Below are 13,314 nucleotides of genomic sequence, written 5' to 3'. Positions count from 1 at the left end.
AGGGTGAAGGCTGCTCAGACTGAGTTAGGACAGCAAATCCTGGCAGATTTTGAAGAAGCGTTCCCTTCCCAGGGTACCAAGGTATTGTTTTGCGTTTTCCCTTCAGTCTTTTAGATACCACCCCTATTCTCGTCTGATTCACACTCAGTGCAATTGCTATTCATTGACAGCATCCCCAAAGCCTTTGCTGGCAGCCATGAAGTCAGTTTGCTAAAGATTCAGGTTAATGAGACCATCCTTGATTTTAAATAATCCCAAAGCAGTATCGATTCCTCCTCTATGTCCTACCAGCATCAAAAAGTGAGAATTTGTTTTGGTTTAATTTACTATGTGTCAAGCCTAATATCTCGTCTGCCCAGTAAATTCTTCCTCATGGCTTTGTTTTAAAAAAAACCATAAAACTTCGGGCCTTCATGTGTTAGGGTGGTTACATAACATTTTGGTTTCAGTTTGGTGAAGGGACAGCTGGGAGGAGCATCCCCAGGCTTATATAACTCCTGGAGTGACACAGCTGGGAGGCTCACTCTTAATGATCAGAATCCTGTTCTCTGGAATTAATCCCCTTAGCTCTCACCGGTAGGGTAGCTGTTTGTGTTGTGTCTGCAAAGTCCGCAGTATTTCACTTGTGAGCTATTGGTTACACTTCTCAGGTAACAAGCTTTGCCTCACTTGGCCAACATTGTGCTGGGGTCACTGCTTTTAGCTCCATCCCTCGAATTACAGCAGACATAATCTTAATGCTTTGCATGTGTCAGGGAGAGGAGAACCTTCTGAAGCTTTTTTCTGTCAATTATTTGAGCGATTTCAAGAGAAAGAACTGTGCAGCACAGAAGACCTGAACCACAGGCAGGCAGGCAGCACTTGGTGGGTGGAGATGGGGGATACGTGTCCGTTTACCCAGCCAAGGAACATTTCCTGGGTCTGCTCTACTAATTCAATAACTGGAAATATCTTGTTCGTTTTTCTTGGTGCCTCATAAAAGAAACTTAGGAAGTAGGTGGGGGTGGCTGCCCTGGCTTTGTCGATTACTTTCTATAGGAAGCCTCCCCCTGACTTTAATGTCTGCATATATCGTGGCTGTCTTCTAGCAATCGGATATTTTATTTGTAAAGCATGTTCCTTTGCAGACTTCATATTCCTTATTCATTTGCTCTAACTGTGGGGAGTGGATGTTGGAAAGCTGCTCTGTAAAAAGGAGTTAGAAGATATTCACAAATTGTATACACTAGGCTCTTCTTAGTCCAGGGTCTGCTTTACTATCCTGTGCTGTCCAGCCTGGTTTTAAGAAGTTTCAGAAAGATGTGGATGAAGTCTAGCTTTATCCTTCGGGAAAAAATAACATTGACCTAGTTTATATCTTTTTTCTCAGACCCCACCAGGCAGATGAGGTTAAAATGGTTTTCTTTAACAACTTATTTCCCTTTTCTCAGACTGAGTGACTTAATTTTTTTTTAACAATTTTCTTTTTTCCTGATAGTGACTGTTGACTTCTTTTAAAAGCATTGTGTTGTTATTACTATTTCATAAATGGAAAAATCAAGATTTAAAAAAACTTACCCAAGGTTACCTCTTAAGTCCTTTTTAAATGAAAAACTCTGAGCCCACGAACCCATAGGTTTTAACTTGTGTGAGGTCACCATCAGATCAAATATTTTCATCCAGAAACCAGAGTTGAGCAGGCAGAGTGCTCAGCCACTTGGCACAGAGCAAGTCAGCATTTTAACAATTTAGCTCTCCAGCAGCTTAAGTAACACTTAGGAAACTCTTTTGGGGGTGGGGGGCAGGTAATTGGATTTATTTATTTGTTTTTAGAGGAGTTACTGGGAATTGAACCCAGGACTTTGTATATGCTAAGCATGTGCTTTACTGCTTGAGCTATACCCTCCCTCCCCACACTTAAGAAACTCTTGATCTTCAGTTGAAATAGATAAACTGGATGGAATTGACCAAAAAAAAAAAAATTCATAGAGGTTTGGAAGACCCTTACTCATCACCTAGTTAAAGTCCATTTTTTTCATTTGTTTCTCAGATGAATTTCAATAACTGTGCCAAAGCTACATGACTATTCAGCCAAGCCGAGAGTAGATGCCAAGCGTTCTTTTTACCATAGGCCACTCAGCCAACCACGTTCATTCAGTAAATTACTATAAAGAAAGGTTCAGCAAGATTTGAATTGCCTTCAGTAATAACAAAGGCCTTCCCCATGACGTATCAACATAGCCCCTTATAGTTTTCCACTGTTCTTTTCAGGTCATGGGGCCAGTAGCAGAGTATTTTACCTTTGGCTGCCTGTCTGCATGGTTGACTACCAGTGAAACAAAGTTGGTGGTTTGGAACCTGGTTTTAGGTTTTAAATGCCACCATACTGTTTGACACAAATATAGCATTTAAAAACAGGAATTCAAGGTTGGAATCAGGAAAGTGAACACATGGAGTGAGACTGGTATTGCTCTGACTTTCAGGGGCTCTTCAGGAAAGTGATTTCAGTTCTGGTACTCAGAAAGCAACATTTCCTACCATCATAGCTGGCCCTGGTTCCAAAATGTCTCCTTGCTGATTTGCAGATTAACTTTTGTATTGGCTTCTGCAGACCAGCTTAATGATTCTTTCATCGAGGAACAAGTAACTAAAATATCCATCCACAGCAGAAGAATGAGTGTCAGGGGAGTGGAAGGAATAATAACATCACGAATGGAACAAGAAGCAGCAGCTGTCAGAGGCCATAAGATTTAAAGGTTGTTTCTGGCTTTTGGACTGGTGTGTGTGTGTGTTTATTTTACCAGAGGCCGGGAGGACCCAGCAATGTCCTACGAGATGCGTGTCTGGTTGCTAATATTTTGGACCCCAGAATCAAGCAGGAAATCATCAAAAAGTTTATTAAACAGCATCTGTCAGAGTATCTGGTACTTTTTCAAGAAAACCAAGATGTAAGTGTTGACAAAATGAAATCAGATGTTACATTTGAGTTTTATTGAAAATTGAATGCCCTCAAGTCTATGATTTATACTTTATTAGTATTACTGTCTTAAAGTGTTGATTGTTGACCCGTGAATTAGTGGCTGACTGTACAGTTCAGTGATTCTTAACCATCTGGGGGTCACTGACCCTTTGGAGAAATTATATGAGAGCTACAGATCTTCTCCCCAAAAATGCACCTGTGCAGAACATTTCAGGAAATTTATAGACCCCTGAAGCCCAGGCATAAGCCCCAGGTAAAGAACCTCTGGATCAAGTGAAAAAGTAGCCTAGACTCTTTAAAACCATGAGAAATAGACTGGTTGTATTTTTCTTGGTTTTGTGTTTTTGCTTATTTCCTTAAACTGTCAATACTGCTTCTAAGCACTGGCGTGGCTTTTGTTCTCTGCTTTCCTCAGGTTGCCTGGCTGGACAAAATCGACAGACGCTATGCCTGGATAAAACGGCAGCTTGTGGACTATGAGGAGAAATACGGCCGGATGTTTCCACGCGAGTGGTACATGGCCGAGAGGATTGCAGTAGAATTTTGCCACATCACAAGGTAGATGCCAGCTCTCTACTGGTTTTGGTGTAAACCGAAACCAATTGAAATCAGTTGATTGAAACTAATCCCTGCATCTCTGTGGGTTCCATATTCTCTTGTGGATTACCACTTTGACTTTTTTTGTGTGTTTTGAAAGTCATTATGCTTTTCTCTTTCTTTTTTTCCTTTTTGTTAGTGGAGGTACTGGGAATTGAACCCAGAACCTCATGTATGCTAAATATGTATTCTACCACTGAGCTACACCCCACCCTGGAAAGTCATCTTTCTAATGAGAACTTCTTCACCTATGCTGAACTGCCTTCCCTCAGAAGACTCCTTTTTTGTTGAAAGTCAGATTTTATGTACCCCAAACCAACTCCCACACTCCAACTGTAGCTGTATCCCACCTTCTCCAACTTCAGGGTTCCAACCCTGGAGGAGAGAGCATCATGTGAAGAAAGGGTAAAGACTTGATAAAGAAAAATGAAAAAGGGCCCATGAGAGCCCTGGACCAGTAGCCTGTATCCAGAGCACTCATTTGTCTGTTTTGCCGGAAGAGCGATACGTGCACACACAGCAGCAAAGTCTGCTCTTATCTTTGCTCTAGGACTTTCCTTTTTGTGTGAAAAGACCTTGCCTTGAACAGCCTGCCTTCTGACTTAACCAACTGAAAGCTCATCAGCCAGATCTCCCTATAGTGACTCATGGCCCCACATTTCCCCATGTGTCTGTACCACATATTTCACTGTGCAGTGAGTGTATATCCATCATCGTTCTGCTTTTCTGACCTGCTTGGTAGATGGTTCCAGAGGGACAGGGGCAGCGTCTACTTCAGTGAAATAGTGGACATTCAGGAAATAGCCACTGAGCAAATTTCCTACCCCTAGTACAGTGTTTATAGTCTTTGGATAGTTAATATAATTGGTATCTGAGTGTTCTGAGTATTTTAAAGAGCTTCTCTCATTCATCCTGTCTTCAGTTTCCATGAGTGTAGCCCAGGGCCAGATAGTCCATTTATATCAAAGAATTAAAGCCCAGGAAGTATAGATCTGTGTATCCAGGACAAAGCTCAAGCTGGAGTCAGAAGTTCTTAATCTTGCCTTGCAGCTGTACCACAACAGTGGTGTAACTGGGTTTTATTAGTTATATAGTCCTTCTAATGGTGCACATTTACATTAATTCCAAGTTTCTTTAAAACAAAAAGTCCCATATTAAGCAGAACTCCACCAACTTAGAGCAATTCATGGTAGTCATCTTTCTTAAAGTCATGGAGTACAGTCAAGTTGTATGCTTTGAAAGCACATTGTGTGTGGGGAGGGGGGGTTTCTTAAGGGACATTGGCTAGTGATTTTGTTTTGTGTTTTTTTTAAATGGGCTTTATTTTTTAGAGCAGTTTTAGATTCACAGCAAAATTGAGAGGAAGATACAGAGACTTCCCGTACACTCCTGCTCCCACACATGCATGGCCTCCCCCATCATCAGTTATCCCGGACCAGAGTACATGTGTTACAGTCAATTAACTTGCATTGACACGTCATTGTTACACATTTCATTTCTTTATTATTATTTATTTTTACACATCATTATTATCCAGAGTCTGCAGTTTACATTAGGGTTCACCCTTGGCATTGTACATCCTATGTGATGGTTGTTTTCAGAAACACATTTGCTACCATAGATTTAGATAACCTTTTAGTATTGATTCAAGGTCGATTGTGGTTGTCACTTTCCAAGTCCTGATTAGCAAAGAAGGAGCGAATTCCTTGAGAAATTGATAACTAATTCTCTTTAGCCTACAGTTCAGTGACTTGCAGAATTTATTGTCTGTGAAAAATGAAGTCGGCTGGAGACTGGGAGTATACTGAAGCCAATATTCTGCTGCTGTTGTATCAGCTAATGGCAGTGTTGCAGCCAAGCTTTCATTGTTCAAGTTTTGGCTAAAATCCTACAGATACATAATTTTCAAATAAACTCAGAGGCTCTTTGTCTGACTTTCGTCAATAATTGCATGAGATGATGGTCATAGCTCAGCAGTTACTGAGAGCTCTTCCTGTCCCTGCTCGCTTCCAGCTTACATTCTGAGAACGCAACGCCAGAGTGGCACGAGAGCTTTATAGGCAGGAACCACCCAAACATGTACATGTCACTGCCACATGGGGATTCCCACTTCTCATGTCTATTTCTAGGGCTCCTGCTCTCTGGTTGGAGAGATAGTTATTGAGCTCCCTAGAAGAGGGAGGGCTTTGTGAGTCAGTAATTAATGACTTGTGTAATTACATAGAATGTATGCATTTTTATAAAATACCATGTCAATGCTTCATATATATTATTAACAAATTATCAAAAGGTTTAGAGATAATAAAAATAGTAGTAGCTATGTAAACAGATTGATGTCCATAATCCTTGATGGGTTTTTTCCCACCTTAAAATTCTTATTTAGAAGATATATTTCTATTCCTCAAGCATTAAACTTAGTTGGTAATAGACCTCAGGATTTGAAATGACCATAAAGTTTTTTGTTTGTTTGCTTGTTTTTAGTATAAGCTAAAATCACTTGCTTTGTTTTGTCTCGAATGATCAGTTTGTTCGACAGCGTTCTTATCTCTCTCATTTGAAGGACAGAACTTGCCAAGATCATGCGCACCAGAGCTAAAGAAATTGAAGTGAAATTGCTTCTTTTTGCTATTCAGAGAACGACTAACTTTGAGGGATTTCTTGCAAAGCGCTTCTCCGGATGCACCCTGACAGATGGAACTCTGGTAAGACCATCCTGAGAGAGGCTGGACCAGGAAATCAATGGCTTGGGTTGGGTGGGTGGGCTTCACTTCAGAAGTTTTTCACAGCATGGTGGTTCCATCCATTGGCTCAAGTGCTTAGTCCCCTATTCTAGGGATTTCACTGAATTCATGTGAATAGTCATACAGAGCACTCTGTGGATTTATTATTTGTCTACTAGGCAGTGCCTCATGTTTCTAGAATGTCCTCTCATCATTTTATCAAAGAGTTAGCCCCATTTTACAGACTGGTAATTTTGTGAGTCATAGAGACCCCACTTACTCAGTCGCAAATACCTTATCACATGGTCAACTCCTGAATTTTATTAGAATTAGGATATGTTTGGAGGAAGATGTACCAAGGAAGAGGCGAACTACACCCTGAAAAGCAGAAAATGCTGATTTCTGTATCGTCCATCATTGAAGAGTGGTTACAAAAAGTGTGGCATATCCACCCTGTGGGGGGGTTACAGCAGTTTGGAAGTGGGAGAATGGGGGTTAGATCTAGATGTGTAATCATAGGAAGAATACCTTTCAGATACCTTAGGTCCAAAATGTAAGCTGCAGCCCAGTACATATGGTATAATTCCATTCATGTAAATAGCATGTTTATGTATGTATATATGTAAGAAAAAGAGCTGGAATTTGTAACAGTGGATGTCTCTGGGGAAGGACGTTGGAGTGAGAATAGGTAGAGAAGCAAAGAATTTTTTTTTTCATTTTACTCTTGTATGTTGTTTGAATTTTTCTTACACAAATATATTTACATACTTTTTAAACATACTTTTTGCATTTACATACTGTAACAAAGTTTTTTTTTCAATATTTTTTTTAATGAGGGAGATGGCCCAAACATTGACTTCCAAACTCTTTCTTCTAATTCTTCTTTTTTAAAAAAACAGAGTATAGTTGATATACAATGTTGTGTTAATTTCAGGTGTACAGCAAAGTGATTCAGTTATATGTATATATGTATGCATACATATATATGCATTCTTTTTAGATTCTTTTCCATTATAAATTTCTACAAGATATTGAATATAGTTCCCTGTGCTGTATAGTAGGTCCTTGTTTATCTGTTTTATATATAGCAGTGTATATGTGTTAATTCCAAATTCCCAATTTATCCCTTCACCTTTCCCCTTTGGTAAGTGTAAGTTTGTTTTCTATGTCTGTGAGTCTGAACTCTTTCCTCTAACAAACTCTCATGTGGAATCCACACAGACTAGTAGCTGACAATTCTTGCACATCCCCATGTGTCTCACACTGTGCTGGCTGTGTTTGCCTGCTGTCCATCCCTTGGCTTCATCCCCTGTAGGAAGTAGGTGTCACATGGACAGGCTCTGTCCAGCTAACTGTTTGGGAAATCTGTCCCTGTGAAGAGTGCTTAAATAACATAAGTGCTAAATACCTGTTTTGAGCCATCTTCCCCTCCTTTGGCTGGACCCTACTTCCTAGTGATTTGGGGAGCTCTAGGGTGCCAGGGGAACAAATGACCAGCCCCTGTATCTGATGACCAGGATGGCCTGTAGATTTGGGGCTGTCCCGGGACACGTCAGGTCTCACTTGTGCTAGGAAATGCCCCACAGGTCAAAGGAACTAGAGTAATGTGGGCAGGAAGGGCCCCCTCTAGACAAGGGGAGGCTACTGTGCGGAATCACCACAGGGAGACTATGAATAACTGGCAGGAGCTGAATGTAAGTTTTCAGAGACAGTGCTTTTTTGTTGAAAACCGGTATGGAGATGTCAAAGTGGCAGTTGGTCACCTGTTTACCCACTTGTGTCTGAGGGAGAAGAGGGCTGGAGGGACCTGTTTCTCCTGGCAGCCTGTCCTCCTTCCACAGTCACTCACTGCCAGGACCAGGCTCCTGGACTGCAGCCTTCCATCTCTTGGGTGCCCCGTGCTCTGTGGCGTCGGGCGGGGTCACATGGATCACCTGAACCTTTCCCACCAATCCCTTCCTTTTCCGACTTCTGTTTTTGAAATTTCCTGGCATGATCGATTGACAACGTCTCCTCGAGTTATTCAGCTGTGACTTTCCTCTCCCGTCAAGTTTGCAGAGAGCTTCAGATTACAAATCCTTGGCCGGAAAATCCTGCTGAGCCGGGAGCTCTGTAGTCACCCCTCCAATTTGCCCACTGTCTTCTGCACAGACTTCTCCTCATGACTCAACTTCTTGAAGTCAGACTCTTCCCCCAGACTGTTCTTTGTCCCAGTTATCATGACCCAGCAGTCTTTCTGCCTTCCTAGTCCTGATGGGGGCTGCTCCATAGCCTTCCAGGATTTTTCCCTTAAAGATTAGTTTCTGGAAAGGCAGCAGAACCCCTCGCCTCTTTCACAAGGCAGGCCAGGTCTTGGGGAATCGGTTCACCGCAGCCCTGCTGTGGGGCGATGTGAAGGTCGTGCTCCTCAGTGTAGGTGGTGTTCACTCTGAGCCTGGTCCTCCCAGCACCTTGCTGGGGGACCAAATGGGGCCACACCTTCACTCGTAGCCTGTGAGCCTCTGTGTCAGGGACCTGGGGGATTAGTCCTGACCCCTGGCTTTGCTCCCAACAGGCAGTGTTGGGAAGAGGCTGGCCTGGGCTGGGCCAGGAGCTCCAACTTGCCTGCTGCCTCGTCTAGCAGTTGGACACCCCACCTGAAGACCTGCTGCTCCTTGTCTCCTTAGCTCTTCCCCATCCTGCCTTGATCCCAGGATATGCTTTTTGCAAAATCTTTTGTGGTCACCATTTTGTTTCTGGCTATCAGAATAAATTACAAAATGAACCAAAGTATATCTTGATACCCTTTAACATATGCCAAATTTCATAGAATGTTAGTGAATTCCTTGGAAAACTATAGAAAAGGTAAGAAGTCAGCCAAAGGGCCAAGGTGACCAGAGACCTTCCCAGGCCTGCCTCCTGCCTCCTTTCACTCAGGTCCTTCTAAGCCCCTTGGTGACTGATTGACAGACAGTGAGGGTGAGCGTGTGAGGGGGCTGTTCCTAACTGATCAGTGTGATGCATTCATCTTTTGCTCTTTTTTGACAGATGCAAATTGACATCTTTTAGAAATACAGACTGAAAGAACCTGAAGGACAGACAGGGCTTGTTTTGTTTTTACTCTACCAGCCCCTACAGGTTTATAATGTCCTGTAACTGTTAGTGGAAGAAGGGAGCTGCCAGGACTTCTCGCTAATTGCCTAAACTCTTGACCCTTTAGGAGGGATTTAAAATAGTCTGTAAATTAAAATGCCTTGAAATTAAAAGCAAATGTCTGCATATGACTTAACTATACCCACATGCATTATTAGTGACTTGATGATTAGATTTAAGGGTAAACATTATACTCAGCCTCTATGAAAGCAGAGTAGGTTGGGTTAAGTTTTTATAACTGGCTCACTGAACTTGGGAGGGTTTTTTTTTCTTTTTAAATAAAATTAAAAGTGTTCCCATTTCATGCAGCTGAATTTCCCCTCCTCTTGGCATTGCATAAGCTGCCTTTTTAAATAGAATCGTCCTTTGGCTTATAGGGGTCATTTTAATAAACATTTATACTTGCCCAGTTAAAAAAATTACATTATAAATATAGGTATGATTTTCGACCATATGATTTAAACATAAGAGTACTTGCAAAAGGCTCACTACATGTGAAAGGCCACACAGTGCGTCTTACCCTATGCCTGAGTCGTCCAACAGCTGAACAGCTGCATTAGGGAGAGTTTGGAGGAGGAGGAAGAGGCAGGGTCTCAGCAGTCCTGCCACAGAACAAGGACTTCCGTCCTGAGCAAGGAAGTAGCTTTCCCTGCCTGGTGAGCCACAAATGTTTGGTGTTGCAGAATATTTTATATATGGTTTATTTGATGCTAAAGGAATATAGTCCTTCATTTGAATAACATCCTGAGAGGAAATTAATTTGTTTCTGAGAAGAAAGTAATCCATGGTCAAGATAGAAAATTTGCAAGTCATAGGCAAGAATGGAAAAGCAGAAAAAAGTCATTTGTTTTACCGTTAGTCAGAAATGAGGATTTGGCTGTGTTTGTTCTGTACATTTTATACAGTTGAAAGTGCACTTCTTTTTTTTTGATTTTTTAAAAATATATTTTTATTGAAGTATAGTCAGTTTACAATGTTGTGTCCGTTTCTGGTGTACAGCACAATACCTCAGTCATATAGGAATATATATACATTCATTCTCATATTCTCCTTCACCATAGGTTATTACAAGATAATGAATATGGTTCCTTGTGCTATACAGTATAAACTTGTTTATCTATTTTATATGTATTAGTATCTGCAAATCTCGAACTCCCAATTTATCCCTTCCCCCTGTGGTAACCATAACTTTGTTTTCTATGTCTGTGAATCTGTTTCTGTTTTGTAAATGAGTTCATTTGTCTTTTTTTTAAGACTCCACATGTAAGTGATATCATGTGATATTTTTCTTTCTCTTTCTGGCTTACTTCACTTAGAATGACATTCTCCAGGTTCATCCTTGTTGCTGCAAATAGCATTGTTTTATTATTTTTATGGCTGAGTAGTATTCCATTGAAATTGTACTTCTGAAGCACATTTTTTTTTACTGCTTATTTCATTTTTAAAATTGAAGTAGAATTCATATAACAAAATTTCACAAAAAAACTCACCATTTAAAGTGTGCAATTCAGCCGCTTTTAGTATATTCACAAGGTTGTGCTACCATCCCAGTTACCCAATTCCAGAGCATTCCCATCATTCCCAAAGAACTGCCCCCCAGCAGTTTTAATATTTCATTGTATGGATATCCATTTTGCTTGTCCATTTATCGGTTGTTAGACTTTTGAGCTGTTTCCACTTTTTGGTTATTATAATGCCATGAACATTTGTGTACAAGTTTTTGTGTGAACATGTTTTCACTTCTCAGGGTTGTATCTAGGAGTGGAGTTGCTGGGTTGAATCGTAACTCCATGTTTTAACTTTTTGAGGAGCTGCCAGACTTTTCTGTAGCAACTACAGCATTTTACATTCCCACCACCAGTGTAGGAGAGTTCAGAATTCTCCACATCCTTGCCAATATTACTTTCCTTCTTTGATAATTTGAAATGTCCAGCTAAGGCCTGTGAAAGGGATTTGTGCAGGCAGACCCAGGTATGAATATACTACTGCCTAAGGCCAGCTTCTCTCTTCCCAGCAGTAAATTAGATAGCTTGGCTGTCCTGTGGCACTTCTTGTTTTGGAGGTGCTGGGAATCCCAAGTGGTTTAATTAGTAGGAATTAACTTGCAGTATGAAGAATTTTTCCTTCCTGTATGGACTTGAAATCAACCATCATCATAGCAAAAAGAATGAATTCTTTTAAAATTGGAAAGTCATTCATTTCTTGACAAGTTTTTAGTTTCACTTAGCAGCCCCAGAGCTTATGGAATATGTCATTTGAGTTATTTAAAACCTAAACCTAAACTTGTAATTCTCTGTGGTCCAGGATAGCTGCAAAGCAGGACTGAGAAGTGTGGACTGGTTGGCTCCGACAGCAGGGCTCTTACACAGGAGGCTGAGTCGTGCTGGTGATTGCTCCCTGCAAAGACTTGTCCTTTCATCACAGCAAATTAATCTGAGCAGTAACACAGCCCCCTAAATAGCAGGAGTCCCTCCCCACCCCTCAGGGTTTTGTAATATAACATTTGCCAATAGGATGGCGGTGCATGCAGTACTTCAAGGGCTTCGTTGGAGACTAGGGGAGAACAGAGACACTCTGGGGACCTTTGCCTTGTAATTTGATGGGCCCATTGCTTTCATTTCCTGGAGAGATCCCAAAGTGATGGAAAATTAGGGACAGGATCTCACTTGTGATTAAAAAGAATTCTTTTTACAAGTCTTCTAAGTCCTGCACTCCCATCTCTTTCCCTCCTGATGGTTGCTTCACTGAGGGAGGCACAGCCACAATTCTGGGTTAGTTACTCGCCTGCCCCTCTTAACCTCCAGTGAAAGCCCCTATGTACCGAGCTTCCCCTGTGGCCAGACGTCATGTTAAGCTGCTTAATATACATAGTCATGCTATATGTATGTTACCTCATTTCATTTCCATGACAGCTCCAGGCAGCGGGTATTAATATCCCTTCACATTGCAGCTGGAAGGCCTGAGGCTTGGAGAAGTTAAGCAACATACCCAAGTGGTGCAGCCTGGACTTGAACCCAGGCCCATCCCTCGGTTAATGGTTGCACCAGCCACACAGTTGCTCAGACCAGAAAGGTGCATGACTCTTGCTTCCTTTCTTTCCTTCACCCTCACATCCACTCTCTCGACAAGTCCTCTGGGTTCTGTCTCCTAAATATGTCCCAGATCTGGCCACTTTTTTTCATCTCCACAGCTCTAGCTTAGCCTCTCCCAAATCAGCCTCTGACCCAGGACACTACAGCGGCCTCTTCAAAATGTAAAACTCGATCCTAGCACTGCCCTGTTTAAACCCCCATTGATTGCTCTGTTGCAGTGAAAAGAAAACCGTGTTTCTCACAGCCCACAGCAGGCTGTGTGATTGGGCTCCTGCTGCGTCCTTTCCTCGTGCCCCCATCTTCCTTTCCGTCCCGCAGACTCAATAGGCTCGCTCCAGCCTGAGCGCTGGATGCCCCCAGTGAGAATGCTCTTCTCCAGATTGTTGCCAGACTGGCTCCTTCTCATTCAGGGCTGCTCAGATCTCACCTCCTCAGAGAGGCCCTCTCGGATCACCATGAAAAGAAGTACTTCCCCAGCCACACCCCCAGCCCACCCCTGTTCCTAAATTTTATTTTCATCACAATCCTCCCTACTTTGTCTTATTCAGTGTGCCTAGAAGAATGCCCAGAGTAGAGTAGATGCTCAGTGCATAGCAGGTGAATGGAGGGCACCATGAGCTGTGCCCTTTGCCTGGAAAGCCCCGTCGTCCCATACCCTTCCCGTATGTAACTCTGGGGGACCCCTCAGTTCTGGCTTCAATGTCCTTTCCTCAGGGAAGTTTTCTGTGACCCTCTGCCTTTACTTTTCCCGCTCATGTGATTATTTGATTCCAGTCTGTCTCCTGCCCGAGTGTGACCCCCCTGAGGGCAGAGA

At 42.1% G+C, this 13,314-nt stretch overlaps 1 protein-coding gene across 1 annotated transcript in view; it reads left to right on the top strand.

Annotated features, from left to right (window-relative positions):
- Window positions 1–13,314, top strand: part of VPS53 (VPS53 subunit of GARP complex) — a 118,379-nt gene that overhangs the window by 48,455 nt on the left and 56,610 nt on the right. Inside the window, exons 8-11 of the mRNA XM_006184981.3 lie at window positions 3–81; window positions 2,784–2,927; window positions 3,375–3,517; window positions 6,117–6,258. Of these exons, the coding sequence (XP_006185043.1) occupies window positions 3–81; window positions 2,784–2,927; window positions 3,375–3,517; window positions 6,117–6,258 (508 nt within the window). The remainder of the gene's footprint in view (window positions 1–2; window positions 82–2,783; window positions 2,928–3,374; window positions 3,518–6,116; window positions 6,259–13,314) is intronic.

This window comes from Camelus ferus, chromosome 16, assembly GCF_009834535.1.
Source record: "Camelus ferus isolate YT-003-E chromosome 16, BCGSAC_Cfer_1.0, whole genome shotgun sequence".
Classification (NCBI taxonomy): domain Eukaryota; kingdom Metazoa; phylum Chordata; class Mammalia; order Artiodactyla; family Camelidae; genus Camelus; species Camelus ferus.
This window is presented reverse-complemented; position numbering and strand designations above follow the sequence as displayed.